Source organism: Artibeus jamaicensis, unplaced genomic scaffold, assembly GCF_021234435.1.
Source record: "Artibeus jamaicensis isolate MK-2021 breed Jamaican fruit bat unplaced genomic scaffold, CSHL_Jam_final contig_548, whole genome shotgun sequence".
NCBI lineage: Eukaryota > Metazoa > Chordata > Mammalia > Chiroptera > Phyllostomidae > Artibeus > Artibeus jamaicensis.
The window spans coordinates 19521443-19547841 of NW_026521883.1; the positions used below are offsets into that span (position 1 = coordinate 19521443).

Genomic DNA, 26399 nt, shown 5'->3' on the forward strand with positions numbered 1-26399 from the left:
TGACTCTCTAAACTCTGCTTCTGTCGTCACACCCCTTCTCCCAGGATGTACATGAACTTTGGGGACCAGAGGCAGACTGTGGCCCACCCAAAGATGACCTTGTCCCAACCCCTGGAGCCTGGGACTGTGTTACCTTATGTGGCAAAGGGGATTTTACAGATGTGATTCAGTTAAGGACCCTGAGATGGGGAGATTATCCCATATTATCTACGTGGACCCAATATAATGAGAGAGACAGGAAGGTCATGGTGAGAAAGGTGATCTGACCACAGCAGATGGAGAGGAGGAGATACAATGACAGAAGCAGAGGTCAGAGTGATGTGGCCACACGCCAAGGAATGCAGATGGCCTCTGTCTAGAGCTGGAAAAGGCAACTAACGATTTTCTCCTACGGCCTCCAGAAGGAACACACCTCTGCTGGCAGTTTGATTTTAGCCCCGTAAGGTCTGCTTTAGTGTTCTGACCTCCAGAACTGTAAGATTAAAGTTTTGTGTTATTTTAAGTCACCAAGTTTGTGTTAACTTGTGACAGCATATAGGACACTAACACAGTCCCCTCAAGATCACACAGTTTGGTGCTGCGCGTATCAAATGTTCCGTGGGTCTTGCTTCCTTAACCGTAGCCCCAGATCTTGAAGACAGGAGCTGCGTTGTGGATCGCTGTCATGCCCCTGCTGTGCTGGGTGTGCACCAGGCACTCACCAGGATTTCCCTGAGCGCAACTCAGCCTCCTCAGCAGCAGCTGTACTCATGGATATACTAACAGATAAGGATCACTACCAGAAGAAACTCTTCAGGATTCAAGAAAGTTTTTATTTATCTGAAAGCCACAGGAGTTCATTTGCAAACCATGCAGAGTGGGATAGAAGGAGACAGAATAGTCCCATTATAAGGCCTGTGGAAGTTCTTTTTGTGTATTTAACTGATTGTTTGCCTCTGTCTACAGCCGGTGATGTGCGCCTGACCTCAGGACCCAAGGAGTACCTCGGAATGCTGGAGTACAAGAGAGAAGATGAGGCCAGGCTCATTCAAAACCTCATTCTTGGTAGTAAAACCTGGAACTCTAAAATTTTGCTTCATCTCTTGAACTTGAACGTCAGTCATTGCCACCATCCTGGGTGGTGGCTGTCTCTTCTCCTCCTTCACTGCTTCCTGCGCTAGCCCAGGGTTTCTCAGCCTCAGCTGTGTTGACTGGATAATTCCTTTTAAGGGCTGCTGTGCATGGTAGGATACTGAGTAGCATCCTTGTCTTCTACCCATAGAAACCAGTAGCAACTTCTCGTCATGACAATAAAAAACATCTCCAGACACTGCCAGGTGTCCCCTGGGGCTCCATGGCCCTCTGCTGAGAAGCACTGCCAACCCTCTTCTGACATCTAATCAGAGGGCCTGGATAGACGGCACCTCTCCATCCATTTGGGTCTCAGCACAGGATCCACAGTGGGAGGGATGGTGGCTCCTGTGCTCTGTTCAACTTCCTCTGAGAAGTTTACTTGCGGGCAATTGTGACTGTGACCAGCCACAGCTCAGTTACAGAAATGTCCCATAAGCATGGTCAGGCATTGGTGGTCTTGGAATTACCGGGACTAGACTGTCTCCACCATGAAAACCACATGCCTTTCCAGAGGGAAGTAGAAAAGCTGCCTCTTTGTCCGCCAGTCGCAGGATCTCAGGGCAGAAAGCCAACATGCAGCCTTACTTCCTCTGCTTCTGAATAACCCCTCAGAGCACAGGAGCACCCCTGCCCTTTCCTTTCCACCCTCACTGATGCCCAGTTTGGGGGCCTCTTCTTTGTTCCCCAGTTTTCATTCAGCCATGCGGAGGTCTTTGTCTGCTTATCTTAATTCGTTCTATAAAGTTTCTCTCTTCCCTTCCTCCCCATCTGTCACCCCACCATTCTCTTCTCTCCACGGCCAGCGAGGCCTCCTCTGCAGGACTGTCATGCTCCTGTTTTCCCGGATCCAAGGCAGGTGCACGTAGTCGCTGAGATGGTACTGCAGCTCATCACAGGGGCTGGGGTGGGTGCGTGGAACTGTGCTTCCTCTCTTACCCTGGGGATCCAGGGTCTCCACACCAGGGAGAAGGTTCTTTGCAAATGAGAAGTAAGAGGAGCACTTGGTAGCCCCTGAACGTTTTTTGCCGAAAGAAGAGCCAAACTGAATTTCTCAAAGAGAAAGGACATCCCTATGCGTTCAAGCATTGTGTCAAGTACAGAAAACCAAACAACCCCTGCCCTATAGTCAGAGGTTCCTCGGGGGGAGAGCTGACCACCAGCTGTCATCCTCGTTGACTTTCTGCTCTAGACCTGAAGCCCCGCGGCGTGGTGGTGAACATGATCCCCGGGCTGCCAGCCCACATCCTGTTCATGTGCGTGCGCTACGCAGACTCTCTCAGTGACGCCAACATGCTCAAGTCCCTCATGAACAGCATCATCAGTGGCATCAAGCAGGTGGTTAAGGTAGGAACTGCCTTTGACCTTGGCCCTCGGAATTACAGGCACTTTAGGAACATCTGTGGGAATGACCAGATGCCCATCCTTCACCTCCAGGCTTCGGTGAACCACGTGATTTCTCACACAAGTCTGAGGTCCAGTCGGTGAAATAGCCAAGTTGTTAGGAAAAGACAAGTTAGGTCAGGGATCCCTAACAGTGGGGATCTGCCAACAGACCTCAGAGCCGTACCTGCGAGACTACAACCTGGTAGCTACCACCCCACTACCTCTGTCCCCTCAGGGTGTCAGAGTCCCGGCTGTGAGGAGTACACGCCTGTTGATGTATGAAGAGCGAATGGTGAGGAATGAGAAGGCATGAAAACCTTCTCATCCATCACTCTCCCTTCTGAAACCACATTATGCACCCTTGGTCCCCGCTCAGAAACAGAGATGAGCTGCATGTTAGTGAGGAAGCAGTAAAATACAGACCCATTGCTCTCATTCCCCTTCCAAATGAGAAGCGGTGTTTGGTGTTGGTGGGTGTTTGAATTTTTAGTTGTGAAAGGTCCTGTCTCACTTTTAGTAAAACATATGTTCTAGCAGAGTAATGAGTAATTAAATCCTATTTTAAATACCCTAGGAAAAGTGGAAAATAAAAACAGTGAATGCATGAGAGGTTAGAGTAATTCTTCCCTCCTCTCCCAAAAATGATGACTTCTTGTACTGAGAGGTCATCAGGAGTTAAGAGCAGAAAACTAGCATGTGTTCAACACTAAGTGCTTTATTGTCTTTGTCTTTGCAGTCACCACCAGTGTTCTAGGAAGAGCCCCCCGTACACCGATGTTTTCCTTGTCTGTATTTTCACAAACCGGGTTTCCTCAGGACACTCTTGCATTGTGTCCCAGGATGCAGGCACGCAGTGTTTGCCCCATCTTGCTGCCTGGGATGTTTAAATATTTAGAAACCAAGAAAATAATCACCAGTTCACATTTTATCATTTGTTTGTTTTTTTTCTTTAAGGAGCATTTAGAAGACTTTGAAATGCTGTCCTTTTGGCTTTCCAATACTTGTCATTTCCTCAACTGCCTGAAGCAGTACAGTGGAGAGGAGGTAAGACGCTGGCCTGCGCTGTGTTCTGTGCTGACTGCTGGTCTGCGACGGCCTTGGCTCCCTGTGGGGACAGGACGCGGGACACCCAGCTCCGGGACAGCCTCTGCACTGCTGGCTTTGTCTCACCCCCTGCAGGGGGCTGACTTCCTGTTGCCAGGCAGACAGAAGTCACGAGCAGAGGACTTCTAGAAAGAGGCTTACACATTGGGCATGGTACTGAGCTTCAGTTTCCTTGAGTTTTAAATTAGTGGGGTAGACTGGGTAAGTTTTAAGTTTCTTTCTGGGTGTGAAATTCTGAGGTTTTCAGTATTATGACTCTAAAACACAGCGTTTAGTTCAACATGCCTGTTTCTGCAGAGTTGTTCTCTCCGGTTGTTCCTCCACAGCCTGTAACTCCTCTGCCGTCGTGACCCGTCTCTAAGGGGCTGACGTCGTAAGGGAGTGTCCCACCTACAGGCGCGCACAGAGCCAAGCGTCCTTGACCAAATAACCAAATGGCTTTTAGGGTTTTCACCGCTGTCTGAAATAGTTGCACCGTTTTATGGTGCCACTAATAGTGAGGGTTCCAATGTCTCGTACCTTCACCAACACTCGGCACTGAGAGACACATTGTTTACCAGTGTCACTGGCGTAAACAATACCTTGTTGACTGAAGTTGAAATTGCTTGATCCCAGTGAGATCAGGCATCACTTCATATGCTTATTGGTCATCCGGGTTTCCTTTTAAACTGCCTACTTACATCCATTTTAAAATTTTTCTTAGGGGTGATTTTTTTTACTTATTTATAGGAGATCTTTATATATTATGGATAGATTGTCACATGTCTTCTAATTTTCTTTATGGAGACTTCATCATACACAGTTTTTGAATTTTATGTACTTAAATCTATTCTACCCTTTTATGTTACACATTTTAAGAAGTTTTTCTCTGTTCTGAGATCATGAAGATATTCTCCTGCTTTCTTCTAAACTCTTACAATTCAAGAATTTACTCACGTACTTATCTAATTTATGTTTACTAACTTACTTGTGCTTTTACTCATCCAAAATTGGTGTGATTGCCTATTTTACATTGATTTGTGAGGTAATGACCTCATATCTTCTTCTACATGGCTAACCAACTGTCCCAGTAGATAGAAAGTGAAGTATGAAAGTATTCCTACTAGTACCATAGAACAAAAGGAGAAGTAGGTCAAGAAGATCCAAGCTCTGACTAAAAGGAACACCAGGGTGGGGGGCGGGGACCGACAGACCATCCATTTAAGACACACAGGCGTCCCTGAGACACTCATGGACAAGGAGATTATCCAACAGCATTTACATTTTGATCCTGTTTTTGCCTCCTTCAGCCAGGTGTTCGATGTTCTTTTCCCTGAGTGTTTTTTTAATTTCTGTGTTTTTATTTCTAAAATTCTACCTCTGCCTTTTATCCTAGTATCCTATTCTTGTCTTTATGTTTGCTTTTTCTTTTTCTCTTTGGACACGTTAAACATACTGCATTTGTCTGCTTGGGCTGCTATACACAAGGTTCCGTAAACCAGTGACTTCAACAACAGAAACTCATTTCTCACAGCTCTGGAGACTTGGAGCCCAGATCAGGGTGCCCACGGGGCTGGTTTCTGGAGAGACCTCTCTTCCCGGCTGGCAGACAGCCACTGTCATGCTGTGTCCTCACATGGCCTTCCCTCTGTGTGCAGGGGTGGAAAGAGAGGGATTGAGCTCTTCACTGTCTCTTACTATAAGCACACTCGTGCTAACAGATGAGGCCCTATCCTCATGGCCTCATTTACCCTTCGTTGCTTTCTTAGGGGCCCCGTCTCTAAGTGCAGCCACACTGGAGGTAAGGGCTTAAGCATGTGGATTGGGAATAATGGGGAGACATGAACATTCAGCTCATAACCCACATTTTATAGTATTTCAGATTGGTCTGTACTCTGTAATTATAAAGTTATGAATCTCACTTACCTACTGACCTTTTATAGCACTTGTTCCCTCAGCTGCTCTGCAGTTTTCTCTATGAACTCCCACGGGAGTGGTTTTCTGCTGTGGTTTGTAGGCTCTGGGGGCACAGTGACATTTAGTCAGTCATGGAAAACAAGTGCTGCCCCAAACATCACGAACTATTGAAATACAAATCAGACATTAAGTTTCAAAGTGTGTGGGGGGGTATAGTAGAAGCTGATTGTACCATTGTAATACCATTAGTAGAGACAGTATTTCAATTTCCTACATGCCTATATTATTTTAATATTTTATATGCTCAAAATCACTTTCAGGAATTCATGAAACATAACACTCCACATCAGAATAAGAACTGCTTGAACAATTTCGACCTGTCAGAATACAGACAGATTCTCAGTGATGTGGCTATACGAATATATCATCAGTTCATTATTGTAATGGAAAATAACATTCAGCCCATAATAGGTAAGAAAAGAATTGATAACCAAAAATATTTATAGCAATATTGAACCCCTAAGAAACAAACTAGGTGTATGGAATGTGTGGCTACACAGAATATAATTTTAAAACCAAGAAAATTTAGTGGTGTATATGTCTACTTTTTAATTCTTTGATTTTGCTTGTAACAATTATATCTATATACCTGGTTCATAGTTTTCCTTCTAAAGGTAAAGGTGATGCATCTGGAAGGGAAAACCTTGGGAGAATTGCTACTATTTATATGGCTAATCCTGGGTCTTAGCCAAGTATTTTTGAATTCCCAAAGCTCCTTTCAAACTCCTATATGATCTTTAATTTTCTGAAATTTAAATGCTTTCAGTTTTAAATGGCTCCAGACCATGAGTTACTATGTTAACATGGTCTCTTTCCTCTGAAAGCAGAGGAGCTCCAGGTCGACCCGCCCCTGCCACAGCCTGGTGCTCCCCAGTCCCTGGTTCTCTTGCTTTCTCTGTTACCACTCCGTCCACTACTAACTCTGGTAGAAAAATGTCACCTCCTGAAACAGACACATAAGAGCCATGAGAGGGGACCTCTGGTCATCCCCACTGTGCGTGCAAAAAAAGCTTCCTCTCCCCCGCAGTGCCAGGCATGCTGGAGTATGAGAGCCTGCAGGGCATCTCCGGCCTGAAGCCCACGGGCTTCCGGAAGCGGTCGTCCAGCATAGACGACACAGATGCCTACACGATGGCCTCCGTCCTGCAGCAGCTGAGCTACTTCTATAGCACCATGTGCCAGAACGGCCTGGACCCCGAGCTCGTGAGGCAGGCCGTGAAGCAGCTCTTCTTCTTGATCGGGGCGGTCACCCTGAACAGCCTCTTCCTGCGCAAGGACATGTGCTCCTGCAGAAAAGGGATGCAGATCAGGTAAAGCCCACGAGCCGGCTTGCTCCAGAGAGGCTGGCGGGAGAGAATGCTCCTGATGTCTGAGGCCACGCTCCCGCCCCGCTTCCATGAGAGCTGCAGTGCTGGGGTACAGGGGGCAGGGGTGTGTATACAAGGTGATTCCTAGAACCTTGGAGATGTCGGCCTCTGATCCCCTCCTCCCGCACCTCTAGGCCACGCTACTTGACTAGTAACTGTATGTAAGTCCCCCTCTCCATGGTTATCATACACTCAGCCAGTATTTACTGACCACCACCTCTGTGAGTAGCACTGCCTGGTAGAGAGCAGGAACCCAAAGCAAGGGCAATTTGATCTCTACCCTTGAGAAGCTCAAAATAGCTAACAATTCAGGGCAACGTTAATTAAGTCAGGAGCCAGTGGTACGAAAAGTGCTTCAGAAAAGAGAGATTGTGATGAACAGAAAAGGTAAAAAAGCTGAAAAGCTGTGTACGGAGTGATGTTAACAAGGGAGAAGCCCATCCCCGGTGGGGGCGCCAGGTGAGCAAAGGCACGGCACGGCGGTGGGACTGAGTGAGGGCCCCCCTGGCAGCAGCAGACAGCTCTGTGTAGAGGAAGCAGAGGTTTGTCTTGGGAGCAGGCAGAGCAGTGGATTCAGACTGGGAGGGTCTGGAACGCCAGGCTAAGGCACTTCAAATTCATCCTGAAGAAAGGTAATCCACAGTTTTGAGGTGTGTCAGCTCCTCTTTATCTCTAAATTGAGGAAACAGACCCTGAGCTACTGTTTGAATTAATGCTGTCAAGTGATTAGAAAACACATAATATGGGGTAGATATGTGAGATTTTTATAATATATACAGGGATGTGATACCTATATGTGATATGAGAAGCTGGGGTGAGAAGAAGGTGACTATGATGTCAGGCTGAGGGACAAAGGAACTGTATTAAAGCCAAAAAATAAGCATGAAGCCTCCATACATCTTTTCACATCAGTGAAACTCAGAGTTGGACATCCCCACAAATCAGACTGGTGAATTCCCATGACACCAGGTTATGGTTTTCAGCTGTGAGGGGTCGTCAGAAGGACTGGGCTTTGAGGACCTTTATCTCTTCCCTGAGAAATGAAGAGAAACCTACCCACTGAGGTCAGTTTCAGCCCTATTTCAAGTAAAGCCATAAACCTAAATGTGCCACCAGAGCCGTTGCTAAACAACTCTCATTCCATCAGTAGGTCCTCTAAGATGTGTGAACATGGGACATGAGTGACAAGGGACATGAGCAGGACACACAGGTCTAGATCCTCTAAACCCGGAGCCACAACCTGTTAAAAACCAGGCCAGGAGTGCAGCTCCCTCTGCTGGTCTAAGCTCCACCTCCTGTCTTCCCACCCCATCCACAGCTGGCCAGCCGAGCTCACTTGAGCTCCGCTTCCTTCCCTGCCCCTCTGTCTTCCACCAAACCAGGCCCTGGTGCCACAAAGGTTGGGGACCACTGTGGCAAACAGCTGCTTTCGTGACATGCAGCCTCTGTTCCCCCAAGTGCGCTGTGCTTCTTCCTTTCACCAGCTGCAAGCGGCCATCTGAGAAGTGATGCCCTTACAGGGAGTTGCTCTGAACAGCATGTGCATTGTGGAGGCGGCCATTCATTCAGATATTTATTAAGCTCCTGCCGTGCGCAAGTCCCACCAGGATTTGTGGTGGCTTCACAATGAAAACACAAGCAGCACAGTAATAAAACATGAACACAAGTAGGAAATCAAAACCAAAAAGAAGAAAAAAATTTAAGCAGTGAACAGAGTAGCTTGAAAACGAGCTCTGGGCTTTCAGGCTGCCAGAACAAAAAACAAAACATCATCAGCTCTCTGGTCTCACCAGGTGTGGTGCGGCAGACCAGTTCCTGGGAAGACAGAAAGATTTTCCTAGTGCCTAATTCTTTTTTGTTCCTAGTCATGAGTTATAAAAATAATATATGGAACTTAGTCTTGTTTTCCCTTTTTGGCTAAATTAAATGCTATGAACATTTGTGGACAATTATTGTGTGGACATGTTTTCAGTCCTCATGAGTACATACCCAGGCACTGAATTGCAGGGTCACATGGTAGGTTTACATGAACATTTTGAGGAACTGCCAGGCTGTTTTCCTCAGCAGCTGCACCATTTTACCTTTCCACTAGCAATGTATGAGCGTTCTCACACTTCCGTGTATCAGAGAGGTTGCGTAACTTTCGAAGCACACACAGTGGACTGGTAGGACTAAAACCCATGGGTCTTAGTTCATAAATCTATAAGAAATGAAGAGAAACCTACCCTCTGAGGTAGGTTTCAGCCCTATTTCAAAAAGGAAAATAAAAAAGCCCCAGTGGATTGTAGGAAAGCCTTAGGATCCATAGAACCATGAATCATGGTCCACCCCTCATGTTACAAACAAAGAACCTGCTGGACCGTGGTCCTGCTCCCCTCAGTGAACTCAGGCACCCTCTCACGACACACCAGGGGACTCAGCACCCTCCCCTAGCAAGTTCTAAGTGGATTGCCCACGGTCCTCTGCTCCTCTGGCTTTTACCCCAGGTGCAACATCAGTTACTTAGAAGAATGGCTTAAAGATAAGAATTTGCAGAACAGCTTGGCCAAGGAAACTTTGGAGCCTCTCTCTCAGGCAGCCTGGTTACTTCAGGTCAAGAAGACCACAGACAGCGATGCCAAGGAGATCTATGAGCGCTGTGCCTCACTGTCGGCCGTGCAGGTAATCCGGCTTGCTGATGTCCGCCCGACCTTCCCCGACAGGTCTTCCCACTGGTGTCGCCTTTCCTGGCCCAGCCAGCCATGGGGTGCCCCTGAGTCTCTGCGTGCTTCACAGTGTCTCCCGTAGCCCACCCTCTTATCTCATAAGCATTTATTAAACACCAACTCCATGCCTTAAATACACAGAAGTGTGGGTGACACATTCCCTTGTCACTGAACTTACAGACATGGGGAGGGGGTGGAGGCTGGCAGTGGAACTGTGTTACTGGCACCCGATTATGTGATTTGTCTTTGCTCCCTTCTGTGCGTTTTCTTTTCTTGGAAAGAAAGAACGCATGGTTCCTAGAACCCAGTTACAGCATAAAAAAGCTACCTGTGGTTCCCAGCTGTTCCCACGCCACCGGAACCTTGCTTCAGGGACAGAGCTGTCTTTTTTTCACGGCCTAACACCACCTTCCGTGTGCTTTGCAGATCATAAAGATCCTTAATTCATACACACCTATAGATGACTTCGAGAAAAGAGTGGCTCCGTCCTTTGTTCGCAAAGTACAGGTGAGATCCTTAAGAATGTGCCTTTTAATTGTTACTACGAGAAAATGATATTTAATTAACATTACAGAAAGCTGGGATTAAAGTACATTCAGTAAATATGCACCCAAAAGGCACCCAGAGAGAGCAGCAGGAATTTTCTCTGTCAGATCCCCCCATTTCCAGAAGCCACGTTAGTCCTGTGGGAAGGGAAAGCAAACGCCAGGTGTGACTCATACCTTTCCTTCCTTCAGCAGGGCTCGTTTCTTGTCGGTCTCTGAGTGCTCACTATGCAGGTGAGCAGGGGCCGACGGGAGCAGAGACCCGCCTACCCATCTTCCTTATTTTAGTCTCAAAAGTTTCTTACCCAGTGAATTAGGGCAACAGTTCTCAGAGTTTGATTCAAGAATCCCTGGGGGTCCTCGAGACCCTTTTTGGGAGGTCTGCAAAGTCTTCCTTTTTCCAATTACATATCTGTAGGAGGCCAACTTTTTTTCTTACACTTCAACTACAATTATGTATTGCAATATGTTGAATGCAGAAAGAGATCCAAGATCCCACCCATCATTTTAAGTCAGAAATTAAAAAGATATAAGACAATACCACTTCACTTCTCACTAACGGTTTTAGTTTTCAAAATGTAGTTATTTTTCAATAAAAATATATGAACGTGTGTTAGGTTTGTTCTTATTTTAATGCATAAGAACACTTCAAGTTATTATTAATTACTAATATGGTGAATATCAATAGTTAGACCCATATACACAAAGGCTCTTAGAGTCCTTAGTAATGTTTAAGAGTGTAAAGAGGTCCTAAAACCAAAAAAGTTTACAAAACACTGAATAGAAAGAAAGATGAGTGTGATAAAAATTTAATACTTGAGATCTGCTCATTGTTGGGCTTAGAATTATGCCATGAGGATAGATAAGAGGAGAAAACTGATCATGTAGTCAGTCCATCCTGCAGGAAGTTGGCTTCCGGAGAGAAACAGAGCAAGGGGTGTTCCTGAGAGCTGATCTGGGGGTCCGGGCAGACCGTCCGCCTAGGAGCTGCCCCAGTAAAAAGCGCTTCTGTGTAGTCAGTGTCACGTGGTTTTGACAGGAGTGTTTCACTAGAGAGAGTTGTGTGTTTTCCTCACTCCTGACTCCCCGGCGGCAACAAAGCGGGATGCGCACCCATCCTCGTTCACTTCCCTCTGGTTCTCATTTCAGGCCCTCCTCAGCAGCCGAGAGGACTCGTCACAGCTGATGCTGGATACCAGATACCTCTTTCAAGTCATGTTTCCTTTCACGCCCTCCCCCCACGCTCTGGAAATGATCGAGATCCCCAGCAGTTTCAAGCTAGGCTTTCTCCATAGAGTATAGCGGGAAAAAGAGTAAATGCACTTTTTCCTCAAAAGCTAAATGAAGGTCAAATATATGAGGAATGTGCTTTATTCATTGGAACTGGATAATGCTCGACTATGATTTAAGAAAGAGAATAAGAATTCTCCCAAATGGGTCACATTTCTCTCACTGTCAGTGATGGCATTGCCACTGGTACATTTTGTAAAAATTAACACACACCAGCTGTGGCCTTGTCCAGCTTGGGAATCTCAGCCGGCATATACTAGAATTCTGGAAGGCTCATGTTTCCTTCCAGCTGTCTCTTGGTCAAGATCTCTCTTGTGACAGGGCTCCACTCAGAGGGGCATTAGATCCAGGGACACAGCGTCTCCCAAATTTGCTGAGGTTTATGTGAAGCCGGGGTACATTTATGACACCACAGTGGAGTTCAGGGCTGAATCTTCCAGACAGTAATCCCATCTGGCCACAGAGTCCTGCCAAAAGTCCCTCACCCCGTACCTGTTGGGGGTTGGGGGAGGGGTCGGGTGTGGTTCACTGACTCTTTACTAAAAATGTACCTGCATAAAAAATATTTATTATTTCAGTCCCCTCTAATTTTTTTAAAAGATTTTATTTCTTTTTAGAGAGGAGAAGGGAAAGAGAGAAAGAAGGAGAGAAATATCAATGTGTGGTTGCCTCTCATGCACCCCCTACTGGGGACCTGGCCTACAACCCAGGCATGTGCCCTGACTGGGAATTGAACTGACGACCCTTTGGTTCACAGGCCCATGCTCAATCCACTGACCTACACGAGCCAGGGCTAATTTTTAAAAGAATACTCAATCTGAAATGAATCACATGAAGTATTTTACATATATATCTATTTAAAACCAACATGCCATTAAAACTTAATTTGCCACACTACTTACCATCTCCTCCAAAAGAACCTTTAAATTTCATCTGCCAACATATTTGCCATCATTTTCATTGTTTAATATCTTTATACAATAATTTTTTAAAACTAAGTTTTAAAAGACAATGTAAAATACAGATTTAACTTAGAAAACCACTTCATGATTTTCCCTATCTTACCAGCATTCAAATATTTTCTAAAATTTCCTTATATGAATAACTGAAGAATTCCGTCCCTTTCTTCCTTTTGAGAAGTCTGTGCTTCCCACGTCTCGTGGGAACTGACTGTTCCTGGTCCGCCCACACCTTCTCCTTCCTGTCGGACCATAAAACCCCAGGCGAGGAGCCCACCCAGCCCGTGGCCCCTGTGCCCTCTGCAGCCCCCCGAGGGTCCCAACCAGCCCCTCTGTTTCTGACAGAGTCACGGGCGACAGGTGTGACTGGAACACAGACACCCCTCTCAGAAGTGGGAATAACACATGAGTGTAAAGCAACATCACCCTGCTAATGTGCAGTGATGTCTTCGCATTATCAGTAATTTAATTTACTTCATTTAGATACACTGTATATGAAGAAATGAAAGTAGAACTTTGTAATATTGCAATCAATGAAATAAATTCCAGTATGAATCGGGTCAGGTTCTTTTCATTGTTAAGTTATATTTTTCTTAAGTATACAAGTTCATTTGTTTTCCTTAGATTTTATTTACTTATTTTTAGGGAAAGGAAGGGAGAAAGAGCGGGAGAGAAACATCAGTGTGTGATTGCCTCTCACACACCCCCTACTGGGGACCTGGCCCAAAACCCAGGCATGTGCCCTGACTGGGAACTGAACCGGTGACCCTTTGGTTCTCAGGCAGGCACTCAGTGCACTGAGCCACACAAGCCAGGGCTCAAGTACACAAGTTTTAATGACTTTCTTTAATGGTCATACAAGATGCTGGAATCTTTATAGAGTCATAATACCTCATAAAAGCTATGTAAGAATCTCCACAGAGGAAGTCAATGTACCCTAAGTCCTGCCTTGGGCTGCATCTCAGTGGGGCTCCCTAAGCTGTGCCGGAATGAGGGGCTTCTTGGGGAGAGTTGCCTGGGTTTCTGCTCTGCACCATGGCTGCCTCTGTGCCCCTTCCAGACCTTCCTTGGGCCACGTGGAGTCCATCCCCCTTCCTCTTCCGCTCCCATAACTTGGGGTCATGCCTGTGTAACAGCACTTAGCCTCGGCTGTAAGCCAGTAGCTTGCCCAGCTCCTCTGCCAGCCTGTGCAGTCCTGGAGAGCAGGGCCACATCTTACCATCCCTTCATCTGGATGCTGGCGAGGTGGGAGAGAAGTGCAGGAGCAAAGTCCAGTGCAGGTGGCAGGATTGGACATGGGTCAGCCTTGGGAAGGAGTAGATCTGGTTTGGGGCAAGACAAGGGGAACTGCAGAGGCTGAAAATGCATGAAAAAGGAGGAAAGGGGAGCACTCACCCCACAGGCTTGATCAGTTCTTCAAGGCTGAAGCAGGGAAGGGTGGCCAAAATTAACGAGGTGCTGGTGGGAGGAGGACTGAGGAGGCAGGAGGTACCGGATACCATCTAGTCAGAGGGGAATGTCAGGGTTACTCAGTGGAGCAAGTTGTGGATTCATGGGGTCACACCTGTGAACTCCACCTCCTCAGAGGGCAGAGAACAAAGCCTGAAAAACTAGTCAACAGGGTTCTGACGGCACCTGGCAGTGCGGCTGGGCAAAGGGTTCAAGGGGTGAGCCCCTGACGCAAAGGGCAGTGGGTGTCCCAGCAGTGAACACAGGGCCGTGGGGGCAGGGCAGGGGGTGGGGGGGCAGAGATGGAGCAGCTGAGCTGGGCATAAAGCCCCAATAAGGAGATTAGTTGTGCTGAGTCCCTTCTGCACCTCCGAGCTGGTAGCTCTAATTTCTTCTCACCTTTCTGCTGATCAGTTCCAAGTGTTTGCTCCCCAGAAGGTATGTATATGTTAACATAAATTAGACTGTTTCTCAAGAGCTCAGAAAAGTGTTCAGATATGCACATAGCAGGTTGTTAACAGTGGTCTTTCTGTGTGGTGGGAACATCCAAATGTCCTAAGTTTTCTAAGATTCGCATGCATTTTTTTTGTAGTAGTACGATGTTTTGTTTTTAAAATATGTTCAGTATTGGCATCAGGGGAAAAGTTCATTGTCTATAAAGCCATTGATTAGTTTTAGAAATGGATCCAGGTAACACTCAACACGTCCCCGTGAGCCTCAGAGAGCAGCATGCGGCACTGAGAGGCCTTCAGGACTGAACACGAGTCGTGATGAGTCTGAGATGCATCCACGCTGTCACAGGCACCAGTAGTCTAGTCCTTTTTACTGTGTGAATGCGCCATAAATGATTTGTCTTGTCTACTATTGAACATTGGGGTTTTCCAGTTTGGAGCCATTATGAACAAAGCGTATGGCATTCTTACTCTTTTTTGTGTGTGTGCCAGCTTATACTCCTGACAGCAAGGAAGGAGGTCCAGTTTTCCACATCCTCGCCCACCCTTCAGAGTGTTAGTATTTTTCATTTCAGGAATACGAGTGGGTGAGTAGTGATACTTCAGTGTGATCCGAATTCACTTTTCTTTGATGACTAATGATGTTGAGCTTTTTACAATATATTTATTGACCATATGGAAATCTGCATTTGTAAAGTGTTTGTTCAAGTCTTTCGCACATTTAAGTAATAATTTTTATTGAGATATAATGCACCTAACAACTCAGCATCTAATTCCAGAGCAGCTCCATCACCCCAAAATAGACACCTCATACCCATGAAGCAGTCACTCCTCACCCCACAGCCCACCTCCCCAGCAACCTCTAACCTGCCTACTGTGTCTGCAGATTTGCCTATCGTGGACACTCATATAAAGGGAACCATAATTTGTGACATTTTATGTCTGGCTTATTTAACTTCATGTTTTCAGGGGTCATCCTTGTTGTAGCACATATCAGAACTTTATTCTTCTTTACTGCCAAATCACATTCTACTGTATAGATAACAACATTTTGTTTAGCCATCCATCAGCTGACAGACATTTGAACTGTTTCCACGTTTTAGCTTAAATGCTGCTACAAACATGCACATACAAGTTTTTATGCAAAGGCATGCTTTCAGTTATCTTGGGTATGTACCTGGGAGTGGACTTACTGGTCCACAGGGTAACGCCCCTGTTTGACGCTCTGAGTGACCGCCAGTTTTGCACAGCAGCCGCACCGTTTTACACTCCCACCAGCAAAGTACAAGGGTTCTTGTGCCCATTTTTAATTTGGTTGATGAAGCACTGTTTTGAAAGTAAAAACTGGAGATACACTATATATCTAACAATCAGAGATAGGTTTAATGAATTATGATAGTCCATAGTATAGAATAATTCTCAAGCTATTACAAGAAAAACAGACAGATCTAAAGTACTAACAGAACAACTCAGGTGAAAAACAAGTAGCCAACAGCCCATCTCTAAGGCGTCAGAAAAGTCTGGAAGAATCCACACCAATCTAAAGGGGAGTGAATGCGGGACAGTGATGGGGGCTTTCACTTTTGACTTCATAATTTTGGCATTAACTTTTTTTTAAAATGTGGGCTTTGGGGTAATTTTTAAACTATATATTGAAGTGAAACATTTCCAAGAAATGTTGTGAGTGTCGAAGGGAGGGTTAGGGGAAGTTTTGAGCAGGACTGTGAACTCTTTCTACAGAGCAACTTCGCATCAAAACTTGTTAAAATGGGGCGTTTTTATCTTTTTCTTGTCTGAATGCTCACTGAAGCATTTACTCTAGCTCTGGAAAGTTCCCTCATCATAAAAAAGATGATTGACAATGAGCACAATAGATTATACTAAATCTATTAAAATCTTATATTAAATCTAGCTCGTGATATATATACTAAATAAAAAACATTCGGATATAAAGATGTAAACAGTTTACATGAACAAATTGTCCTAAAAATCTATTCTTGCATTCACCAAGATGTGACAAGGCGACTCTCTGGGCAGTGGGATTATCAGTGATATTTTTTTCCTTACACCTTTTCGATTTTTCCAAACTTTCTATAATAACCATGCATAACACTTATCAGTTTAAAATACTAGAATCTTTCAAATTTGGTTTATAGCTTTGCCCGTGTTTAACCAACCAGATCTAAAATGCTAGTTGTGTGATATGATTTAACTAATATGACTCAAAGCTTGTGGTCTCCATTAAAATATGGTGTTTTCCAAGAATATGCAGTCACATGTGAAGAAAAAAACAAAAATAATGTCAAAACCTACATATGGCATACAATTCTAATTTTTAAAAATGTATACACATATGTTTATTAAGATATTAGAAGAAAACAGAATGCTAACAGAAGTCAATTATTTGTTAACATAGAGCATGTAAGTGATTAATTTTCCTTCTTTATGTTCTTGTTTCCAATTATTTATAATGAACAGAGGCAACTCTTATAATTTAAAAGAAAATCAGTGTGGGAAGGAGAACACTGTCTCCACCCAGATCTGGGGCATTGATTGTGCTTTCTAGTTCCCTTCCGAAGCTCCCAGCTGTCCTTCCACGCCTTCTCCACTGGGTTCCCCTCGACTCTCATTCCTGCAGCTGCTGCTGTGCAGACCTCGTTCCCCTTCCCCAGAACAGGATCCATCCCTGGACCTGGCTGATATCCCTGCTGTGCCTTCTGTCTCTGAGCTATTTGTGGAAGCACAAATGCTGGGATAATCCACTCAAATGACGTTGCTCCCTTGCTGAAAAACCCATGGCTTACTCTCCTAGTGCTGTTACTTGGAGTCCCCGGAATGACCTTGTGACTGGCTCCCTGGGCAGGTGTGGGCAGTCGGGGGCGACATTACCAGGCCCCCACCACAGGCCAGGCTCTGGTGGGCAGGCTGTTCTCATTCTTTAGCTCACTAGAGACAAACCAGAGTAGATTGGCAGCATGAGCTTGATGGTGAAGGCCGTGGAGGCCCACTACCTACAGATTCAGGCTCCACCGCTGACATTGAACTCATTTCCTCCCTCAGCCTTTCCTCGGCTGTGCAAACACAGAGGTCCTGCCTCCTTCTCAGGGTGGCTATGGGAGGTCAGGGCCAAGTACTCTGTGGTGGTCCATAGCTGCTTCCCTTTTTATCTCTCATCCTCAAGGAACTGTCCTCTACTCCTTTGTTACTTAGAGACCCCAAGAACTATGCCAGCTGTCACTTTCTCTCTCCAGCCCCACAGTGACATTCTCCTCAGAGGTGTCCCCACTGCTATCTGCCCCACAAACGCATCCCTTGCAAATCTGGCTCTGTTAAAGTATATAGTCCAGTGCCTCAAGATATCTGCAGATTCAGGGCATCATTTCTTTGAGCCCCGACATAGCCCACTCTTTAGAACACTGGTTTAGTTGACACAGCTACGATAGATGGCTGCCCCTCCCACTGTAACCTCCTGACCCTCCATCTCTGACAATGGCACCACGACCCCTCCGCCTCCCAAACAGAAACCTAGGAGACACGTAGACATCTCCCTTTCCTCATCCCCACACCTTGCCAAGTCCAGCTCCTTCTCCTTCCTAAGTGTGGTCCACGTCCATCCCACAGCATTGGTTTAGTTCAGGCCTTCATTGTTTCTTGCCTAAACTGTAGCCATAGGCTCTTCTCTGCTTGGTCCACATTTGTAGCCTCCCCATCCCCCCTTCCTGCTGCTGCTGCTGCTGCTGCTGCTGCTGCTGCTGCTATTACAGCCACTCACTGGGCAGCGTGACATCTCTGGAGCGCTCACTATATTCTGGCCTTGAGCTAAGTGCTTCCTGCACTGTTATTTAGAATTCCCCTGATAACCCTATGAGGTGGATTGTAAGACCCTCATTTCAGAGATCAGCAAACAAAGATTCAGAGAGTAAGTAACTTGCCTAAGTAGGTGGGCCAGGATCCACTCAGCCAGAGCCAGCACCTTTAGTCACTAGGTGGTTCTGCTTCGGCCCTTCCTTCAGTGGCCTGGGCCTGTAGATTTCTGGGTACACAGGCAGGGATCCTGGGTCTGTGGCTGTCACATGGTTAGTGAGTAAGTGGGAGACTGCATTCCTGGCAGGGACCCAACCCCACATGTGCTCAGCCTCCTGGCATTGGTTGGGGTTAGGCTCTGCCATGTTTTTACTCCAAAAGTTCACCCTGAAGGGAGCAGTTTTTTCTTTTTAACTTTCAAATTATACTATTCATTACAGCCATGCCTTCCATTTTGAAGCCCCGCTGAATTAACATTATGCTGCAGGCCCTGGCCAGGCAGCTCAGTTGGTTAGAGCGTCATCCGCATTTGCCAAGGTCGCCCCTTCCGTCCCCTGTCAGAGCACACACAGGAATCAACCAATGAATGCACAAACAAGTGGAATGACAGACCTCTCTGTCTCTCTCTCTTCCTCCCTTTCTGTCTCTCTAAAATCAATTTTAAGGAAATATTGCACCACAAAAATCAATTATGTTCATGTCTGCAAGCTGCCAAAATAACCAGTTAAACAAATTCAGAAAACCTATTGTCTGATGCTTTAAATAAATGTCTTGCTGATGAAATACATGAGTTGGTGTTGACCCAGCCTGTTGTAATGAATCAGAGGTTACAGATTAACCGTGGGTACTTTATCCCGCATGCAGAGGTCTGAACAACTACCATGATAAAAGGAAGATGAGCTTTAAGAAAGCTTCTCCTGTCGGCCTTCTCACACACTTACATGCCTTTTCTCTCTGTCTCTCTTTCAGGTCATCTAGGGTTAAAGATGTGTGATCAGACCTTTCTAGTTAATGTATTTGGCTCCTGCGACAAATGTTTCAAACAAAGGGCTCTGAGACCAGTGTTCAAGAAATCTCAACAGCTCAGCTACTGTTCAGCATGTGCAGAAATTGTGAGTGTAACTTTTCAAAAATTTAAGTAGTTACTGATCTTAAAGCAATGTCTAACATGAAGGTCCTGTGACAGAGAAGTTGCCCTAGAATTAGTGCACACACACAAACATTTTCAGTACAGCCAGGCTGGGTAAGGCAGTATAGCATGGGGGGTTAGGGGCTTAAGGTGTGGACTCTGGTCTCTGACTCCCTGGGTTCAAGTCCTAGCTCTGTTCTTTGGTAGTTATGCACCATCCGTAAAAAAAGGAACAATACAACTTATCTCACAGGGCTTCATGAGAATCAACTGAGTTTGCTTGATTAAGTGTTTAAACAGTACCAAACACAGACAATGCCCAATGAATGTTATAGCTAGTATTATTTTTTTAGAGCTAATGCTTTTTTCTTTGTCTTCTATGAGTCTGCTTGGCAAGCGACCAAGCTAAAAGGGACACTGGCAAATAAACAGCCTGGGGGCATCTTTGCAAAGGCCCTGTGCCAGCTGCCACTAGGAACAGTCCTGTCGAAGACTGAACCACACAGGGCCTCGGTAATGAGTAAGATTAAGCCCAAGGAAAAGTGTTCCTTTAACCTAAGTGTTCAGCAAGGGCTAGGAGCTGAACACAAATCCTGGCATTTCTCAAGTACACAAATCAGTCCTCACTAGAGGTGGCTATGCCCGGGTTTTATATCCAGATCTTTAGTTATGGAAGATCTATATCCAGATCTTGCAGCAAAAAAATGTCCACAGCATAGCTGAAGCCCTAGGAATTGGTCATATCTCAGAGGATTTGCAAAGCTCTGTTCAGTACTGTGGCTGAGCCGGGCCCCCACCTGGTCAAAAGTGGTAAAGCACTCTTTTCCAAAGCCTAACAGAAAATCTATTATTATTATTATTATTATTATTATTATTATTATTATTATTATTTTAGATTTTATTTATTTACTTTTAAAGAGAAAGGAAAGGTAGAAGAAAGAGAGGGAAATATCAATGTGTAAGAGATACGTCAATCAGTTGCACTCCCCCAACTGGGAACCTGGCCTGCAGCCCAGGCATGGGCCCTGACTAGGAATCGAACCTGTGACCTTATGGTTCACAGGCTGGCACTCAATCCACTGAGCTGCACCAGCCAGGGTGAAATCCTCAATTATTAGCACATTTTTTAAAACCCTACATCAAAAAGAGGAAAGATGACTTTTACATTGTGCCTAACTAATGAGAAGGCAGTATTCATCCTCCTGGTTCTGCTGTAATCCCTGACAACAATTAAAAATATATATATCCCCATAGAGTGAATGGCAAGTAAACAGCCCAGGGTAGCACACAGACTTTGGTACAGTTTAGTAATCCTGAGGTCAGAGGTCAGGCTCAGTGTGAGGGGCTTCCACCTGCAGCACCCTGTCTTCTAACCTCGGCTCTGCAAATGGTCAAAGCGAGGCATGCATTTCTTAAAATATGCCTGCTTTCTGGTGGCTGCCCTACCACACTGGAGCATTGCTGTTTGTTAATCTAGCTCTTCTGTTTTTAAAACAACTTCCTCTGTGGACAGAAGGAGCCCAGGATCCCAGACCTGTAGCATCAGAGATTCTTCCCAGGTCAGGGGCCCTGCCTGGAAATATTCTTCAGGGGACAAGCCCTTGGGGGTTCCCAAATATTCAGACAGGCACCTTTGGCTGAGGGGACATCCAAATGATGGACCTTTCATCCAGGTGTTTGGGATTGTGTAGACATCAACCTCTAGTGGGCCCTTCTCATGTCTAGGGGCAACCCTGTGTCTCCCCCACTGCTGAAACCCAGCAGATCTCCACACTCCTCACTGAAAAACAGACTGAGCACCAAAGTACAAGACAGCACTTTTCTGGCTATTAAAAAGTTGCATGGCCTGATCTCTAAATGCTAGACTTTCCAGATCTGCGGGTGTTTGGGATTTCTTTTACACACAGAACTTCCAGAGGAGGGCGCACATGAGCATGAAGCACCCCTCACCCCAGGTCTTCACAGGCTGGCAACCTCATATATCCCAATATGGTCCTGGAGGTGTGGGCCTGAGGAGGTGATGAGCGGACGCTGCTTTGCCCAGACCTGCTGAGATGACCCTTGTGAGAAGTGTCCCCTCATTTACACTACTTCACATGAATTGCTCATGTATCAGGCAGCCTTAATAATAACAAGCCCATGCTGTGTGCCAAACATTGCTCCGAATGTGCTACATAGTCACTCCTGAGGAGGACCCTGAGGAAGGCGTCATCCCCACTTATAGATGAAGAGCCCGAGACACAGAGAAGTGAGGTAAATCACCCAAGGCCACACAGCATGGCCAGGCTTTGCCCCTCAGGGAGTCTAATCTAGACAGAGTCTATGCTCTTAACCTTTTGCTCTGCCAACACTGAAACATCCATAAATAGTTTAATGTATCTAAAACATTTGTGTATTTTATATACTTGATTTATTTAAATACATGTTTTATGTATTTATATGCTGTTTTCTACATCCATTTATAAACCAACATTAAGTGAGAACCTAATATATTAATATGAATAATAATATTAGTATGGATTAGTTCCAGTTTTTCTTGGCAAGGGCTCAGGATAGCAAGTCAAGGCCGCACTCCTCAGGAAAGGAGGGGGTACAAAGAAGGTGGGGTTAGAACCCAGATTCCCCTTGGCAATGTTTCACTTTAGAATTTGTAACTTTGATCTGCCTTTCCAGTCTTTACACAAACACACACATGCAAGCTCATGGGGAGGGAAAGAGGAAGAAGCTGTGGGTTGGGTCCTCCACACCGGAGTCCTGAAGCTTGTAACTGAATGGAGCCAGACTGACTGGGTCCAGATCTTGCCTTTGCCTCTTGGAAGTGTGAACCGAGCAAATCCTTTAACCCGTCTGTGCCTCAGTTGTCTCGTTTGTGAAATGGGAGTGATGATAGCACCCAATCAGGGTGACTGTTGTGAGTTATTAATGCAAAGGCACTTGGAACAGTGCCTGGCCCTGTAGGGGACTGGAAAGAGGGATGCTTGTGTCCTTGAGAGAACTGTAGCGACTCTTCATTCTAAAGTGGAGGAAGCTGCCTCAGAAGTGCCTGGTCTATCACTGGGCACCGGCTCAAAAGCCCTGTGTCTGGGCCCCCGTGTACTATGTCTCCAACCTGCCCCCGGACTTAATTCTCGAGTGAAGAAAGGAAAAGCAAAACCAGGAGCGGGCGTGCTAAGACCCCAGAGCTTCTCGCAAGCCAGAACTCGCTTTTTTTTTTTTTTTTTTTTTTTGTATATTTAAGTCAATAAACGAGGCAAGTTTCCGGTTCGCGGTCGGGGAAGCAACAGAGCAACTTGGAATTGGCCGCGTATCAGTGATGTGAGCCGGACCCTGTTGCCCTGTCCTCTCGGGTTTCTGCCAGTAGAACCCTCAAGTCCCAGTGAAGGGATGTCCGTGCGGGGAAAGAGGGATGCGGGAGCAGAAGGGAGGGCAGTGTCACTGGGAGTTCACCAGACTCCCAGGAGCCGTCCTGACTTGGAATCCCAACCTGGCCCTTAGTACGTGCCAAGTCTCGATTTTCTCGTCGGTAAAATGAGACCTACACTCCCTGCTTCCCACTGGCGGAAAACGCAGCAGAATTAAAAGGGGCCGGGTTCTAGGTCTCAGCGTCCGGGCGCGCGCCGCAGGCGTGGGTCACGGACGCGGAGGGGGCGCTGTGCCCGCGGGAGAGGCCGGCGGGGAGGGGGTCGGAGCCGCAGCCCAGCTCGCCGCTGTCCGCGTCAGCGCCGGGGGGCGGGGCCGCGCGCTCGGAGACGGCGGCTGGGAGCTGCGCCCCCGGCGCCTGGAGCCTCCTCCGGCAGCTCACCCGCATCCCGGTACTCCGCTTCCCTCCCTGCCGCTTCCCCGCACGAAGATGGCCACGGACGGGCTGCACGAGAACGAGACGCTGGCATCGCTGAAAAGCGAGGCCGAAAACCTCAAGGGCAAACTGGAGGAGGAGCGGGCCAAGCTGCACGACGTGGAGCGTGAGTGCGGGCCCAGGCGGGGACTGCGCGCTGGGAGGCGGGCCGTGGAAAGACACCCGTTCCCGGGAGGAGGGTGCGGACGGCCTGGCCCTGGGGCAGGATGCGGGCCCCAGGCGTCCCGGCGCCAGGTGGGGCGCGGGGAGTGGCCGCGAGCCCACGAGTACGCGGATGTGCGGCTGGAGCTGGGAGGCTCTTGGAGGTTCCCGGCTCCTTGCGGAGAGCCCCCGCCCGCCTCTGGGCGGAGGCGACTGCTGGTCGTCCTGACCGCTGGGCTCCAGGCGAAAGATGGTGGGACCATTTACCATCGTCACCTGCCACGAAGATGCAAACTAATCACATTCCTGCCCTTCCCAGGCAGAGCGGGGTAGAGGTTGTTGTCAGTGGTAGCTAGCCCGGCGAGCTTGTGGGGGCGCGGCCTAGGGTCAACTCCTGTTTTGGTTTTTTAAGTATTTGGCCGCCTCCATCATTGTTGTGCCTTTTCTCAGTTTTGCTCTTACACGGAACCAGACTTTGATTTAAAAGCTGGTTTCTCCAATCTACCCCGTCTCTTGTGGGTGGAGAGCAGGATGGGGGAAGGGAAGAAGTAGAGGAGTTTACCAAATCCAACCATTTAGCTAATTTGAGCTCTTTTAACGGATGCCGTATGGTTGGCACAAAAGAGAATAGCAATCTTAACGTTATTGACCACACCATAATTTAGAACGGGCTCTGTGGGTTTGTTGTTTTTTTTTTGAGTGGGCAATTAAATAACTAGGTGAAATGACTCTCAGCAGGACCAGCTTCCCTGTACTGTGTCGTATGGTTCCTCCTCAGCAGACTTTGGGCTCAGTGCCAAGCTTGGGGAAGTGACTTTATCAGCTTACTTTTCAGCTCTGGGAGTGACAGCTCCTTTTTGCGGGGCAAAAATTGTGCTCCTGCTATTACAATACATTGTGCTTTCTGCTATTCCTGTTTGCTAACATCTCCTTTAAATTCCACTCCTTTAAGGCTGGGTTTGTGCTACATCCTTTAACACCTGATTCCTTTCTTTGAAAATTGCTTGTTAGAAGCAGGTGACCTGAATCTAGAGTGTGCTGTGCATTTGTAGGGGCCTCCTTTCAACAGGAGTCCCACTAATCCCCTGTATCATTTAGAAACATATTCGGCTACAATGAACTATAAGTCCCTCATAGAGTAATTAAGCAAGATGGGAGTGAGTTTTCTTCGATAACAAGGATAAGGGTAGGCCATTGCCTGCTTTGGTTCAGCTGCCCAGTGTGCCACCAGGGATCCACACTCCTGTCTTTCTCACCACCGTGCAAGCACTGGCCTTGCCCCACGACCGCAGTATCACTGCCGCAGCTCCAAACATCACCCCTGGATCCTGGACAGGAGGAGAGGGGAGTGTGGTTACAAGCCTCTGTTTCTCCTTTTCACCAGGAAAGCAAAAGTTTTTCCTCAAATTTTCCTTCTTCCCAACAGATTTTTGGTTGCACTTCACTGGCCAGGTCACATAATCACTGCAAGGGAGGCTGGGAAAGGGAGAACTGAACTGGGCACATTTCCAACCTCAAACAGCTGAGTTTCTATTATGGGGAGAAGTGAGGCATGGATATTGGGAGGCGTGGGACAGAGTCTTGCCCATTTCCCTTGCAAATTCCCGCACTCTGCAGATGATAATGACTGTGCTGTGAGCATGGTACTAGCTGAGGTAGGTCTGATTTCTCCATTTTACAGATGAGGAAACTGAGGCACAGGAGAAAGGACTTGTGGAAAGACCCCAGCTAAAAGGTGGTGGGGTCAGGACTCCAGTGCAGGGAGGCAGAGCTGCAGCCCAGTCTCACTTCAGCGTTTCTGTAGAACCTCAGTGCTCTGTGCAGAGGGGCTCTCCAGAAACTCTCACCCACCAGTGCAGGCTGCCCACTGTGACTGCCGGCCTTTTCTGTGAGTGTGTAAGCTGCCTTAAGGCAGAGAGATTGGCAAGTCAGGATGCAACTGTACAACAGGGAACCCCTCCCCTGCCAAGGATGCAGTGCCCTCAGAGGTCTGGACCAAATTTGGCGCTGTGGAGGGATCTATCCTCACCTGTCTATATGTCAGAACTGTAAGACCAGAGGTCATGGTCACGTTTCCCTTTATGCCCTCACAGCTGCCAGACCACGTCTCTCCTGTATAAAAGCCTGGCTCCTCCGAGGCTCCTGCCATTCCACTGCCCACCCTCTTCTCCCCTCCCACGCTGCTGTCTTCTGACTCCCAGCCAGGCTCCCTCGTTTCTGAAGGACTTTAGCACATGGCCTGAGCCTTCTTTTTTACCCTAAGCCCTGCTCCTACCTGATGTCTTCAGGGTTCACAGAGTGACCCTCTTAGCATGCTGGCCCCTCACTCCATCCCAGCCCCGCTGGGATCTTGTTGGCAATCAGAACTGCTCTTTCTCCTCTGCCCACGGAGGTCCCCAGGGAGCTCGCCGTGACGAAGGGTCGCTGGGCTCTCTCTCTTCAGTCTCTCAGCCCTTTCTTGTACATTTGTATATAGCAGTTATGTAGATGGCCCCATGACCCTCACCCTAGCAGGGGAAACCTCTTTAGGCCATAAACTTAAAGTGACCAAGTCATCTCAGCTGGCCTGGGAATCTCAGTTGTAAAATGCAAAGTTTTAAGTCTCTGGAAACCCTTCAGCACTGGGCTCACCAGGACGGCTGGTTAGGCTGCTGCCAGCTCTGACTGGCCCTAATGCTTGGCCTTAAAAAGTCGACAAGAGCCGTGGCTGGTGTGGCTCAGTGGATTGAGTGCTGAAAGGTCACTGGTTCAATTCCCAGTCAGGGCACATGCCTGGGTTGCAGGCCAGGTCCCCAGTTCAGGGTGTTCAAGAGGCAATAGATCAATATATCTCTTGCACATCGATGTTTCCCTTCCTTTCTTTCTCCCTCCCTCTCTCTCTCTCTCTCTCTCTCTCAAGAAAAAGTCAACACAACAGAACTATAGAACATAAACTTGGAGGAAAAGTGAACTTTTCCCCATTCTAGCTCTAGTGTCTCTGCCTGTCATCCCTGGACCCTCGGACGGTGTCCAACTGTCGGGCCCTCACCTCCAGGTCAGACCCTCGGCCAGCACCCCACAGGAAGTGGCCCCTGTGGGTGCGAGGGGAAGCCAGCCCACGCCAGTGCCACAGCCCCAGGCCCCAGGCCCTGCGCCGGCCTTTCCTG

General features: G+C 47.2%; 2 protein-coding genes and 1 long non-coding RNA gene across 5 annotated transcripts in view; 2 read left to right on the forward strand and 1 right to left on the reverse strand.

Moving 5' to 3' along the window:
• The window catches only part of MYO5C (myosin VC), an 87793-nt gene extending 74811 nt beyond the window's left edge, over positions 1–12982 (forward strand). The window contains exons 34-41 of the mRNA XM_037143050.2: positions 946–1044; positions 2303–2457; positions 3451–3540; positions 5817–5967; positions 6584–6866; positions 9410–9584; positions 10055–10135; positions 11323–12982. Of these exons, the coding sequence (XP_036998945.2) occupies positions 946–1044; positions 2303–2457; positions 3451–3540; positions 5817–5967; positions 6584–6866; positions 9410–9584; positions 10055–10135; positions 11323–11475 (1187 nt within the window). The 3' untranslated portion in view covers positions 11476–12982. The remainder of the gene's footprint in view (positions 1–945; positions 1045–2302; positions 2458–3450; positions 3541–5816; positions 5968–6583; positions 6867–9409; positions 9585–10054; positions 10136–11322) is intronic.
• Positions 6766–13916, reverse strand: LOC119047602 (uncharacterized). The gene is made up of 3 exons (XR_005082171.2): positions 13818–13916; positions 10083–10169; positions 6766–6842 (listed from the first exon to the last, which is right to left on the reverse strand). It is a non-coding gene; the product is annotated as an uncharacterized LOC119047602 (long non-coding RNA).
• Positions 13917–14235: 319 nt separating this feature from the next.
• The window catches only part of GNB5 (G protein subunit beta 5), a 39797-nt gene continuing 27633 nt past the window's right edge, over positions 14236–26399 (forward strand). Inside the window, exons 1-3 of one of the 3 annotated variants that reach the window (XM_037143047.2) lie at positions 14236–14309; positions 19097–19239; positions 23107–23218. In XM_037143047.2, the coding sequence (XP_036998942.1) occupies positions 19114–19239; positions 23107–23218 (238 nt within the window). In that variant the 5' untranslated portion in view covers positions 14236–14309; positions 19097–19113. Of the gene's footprint in view, positions 14310–19096; positions 19240–22971; positions 23219–26399 lie in introns of those variants that run through there. The other 2 variants (XM_037143049.2, XM_037143048.2) reach the window with 2 other exon arrangements.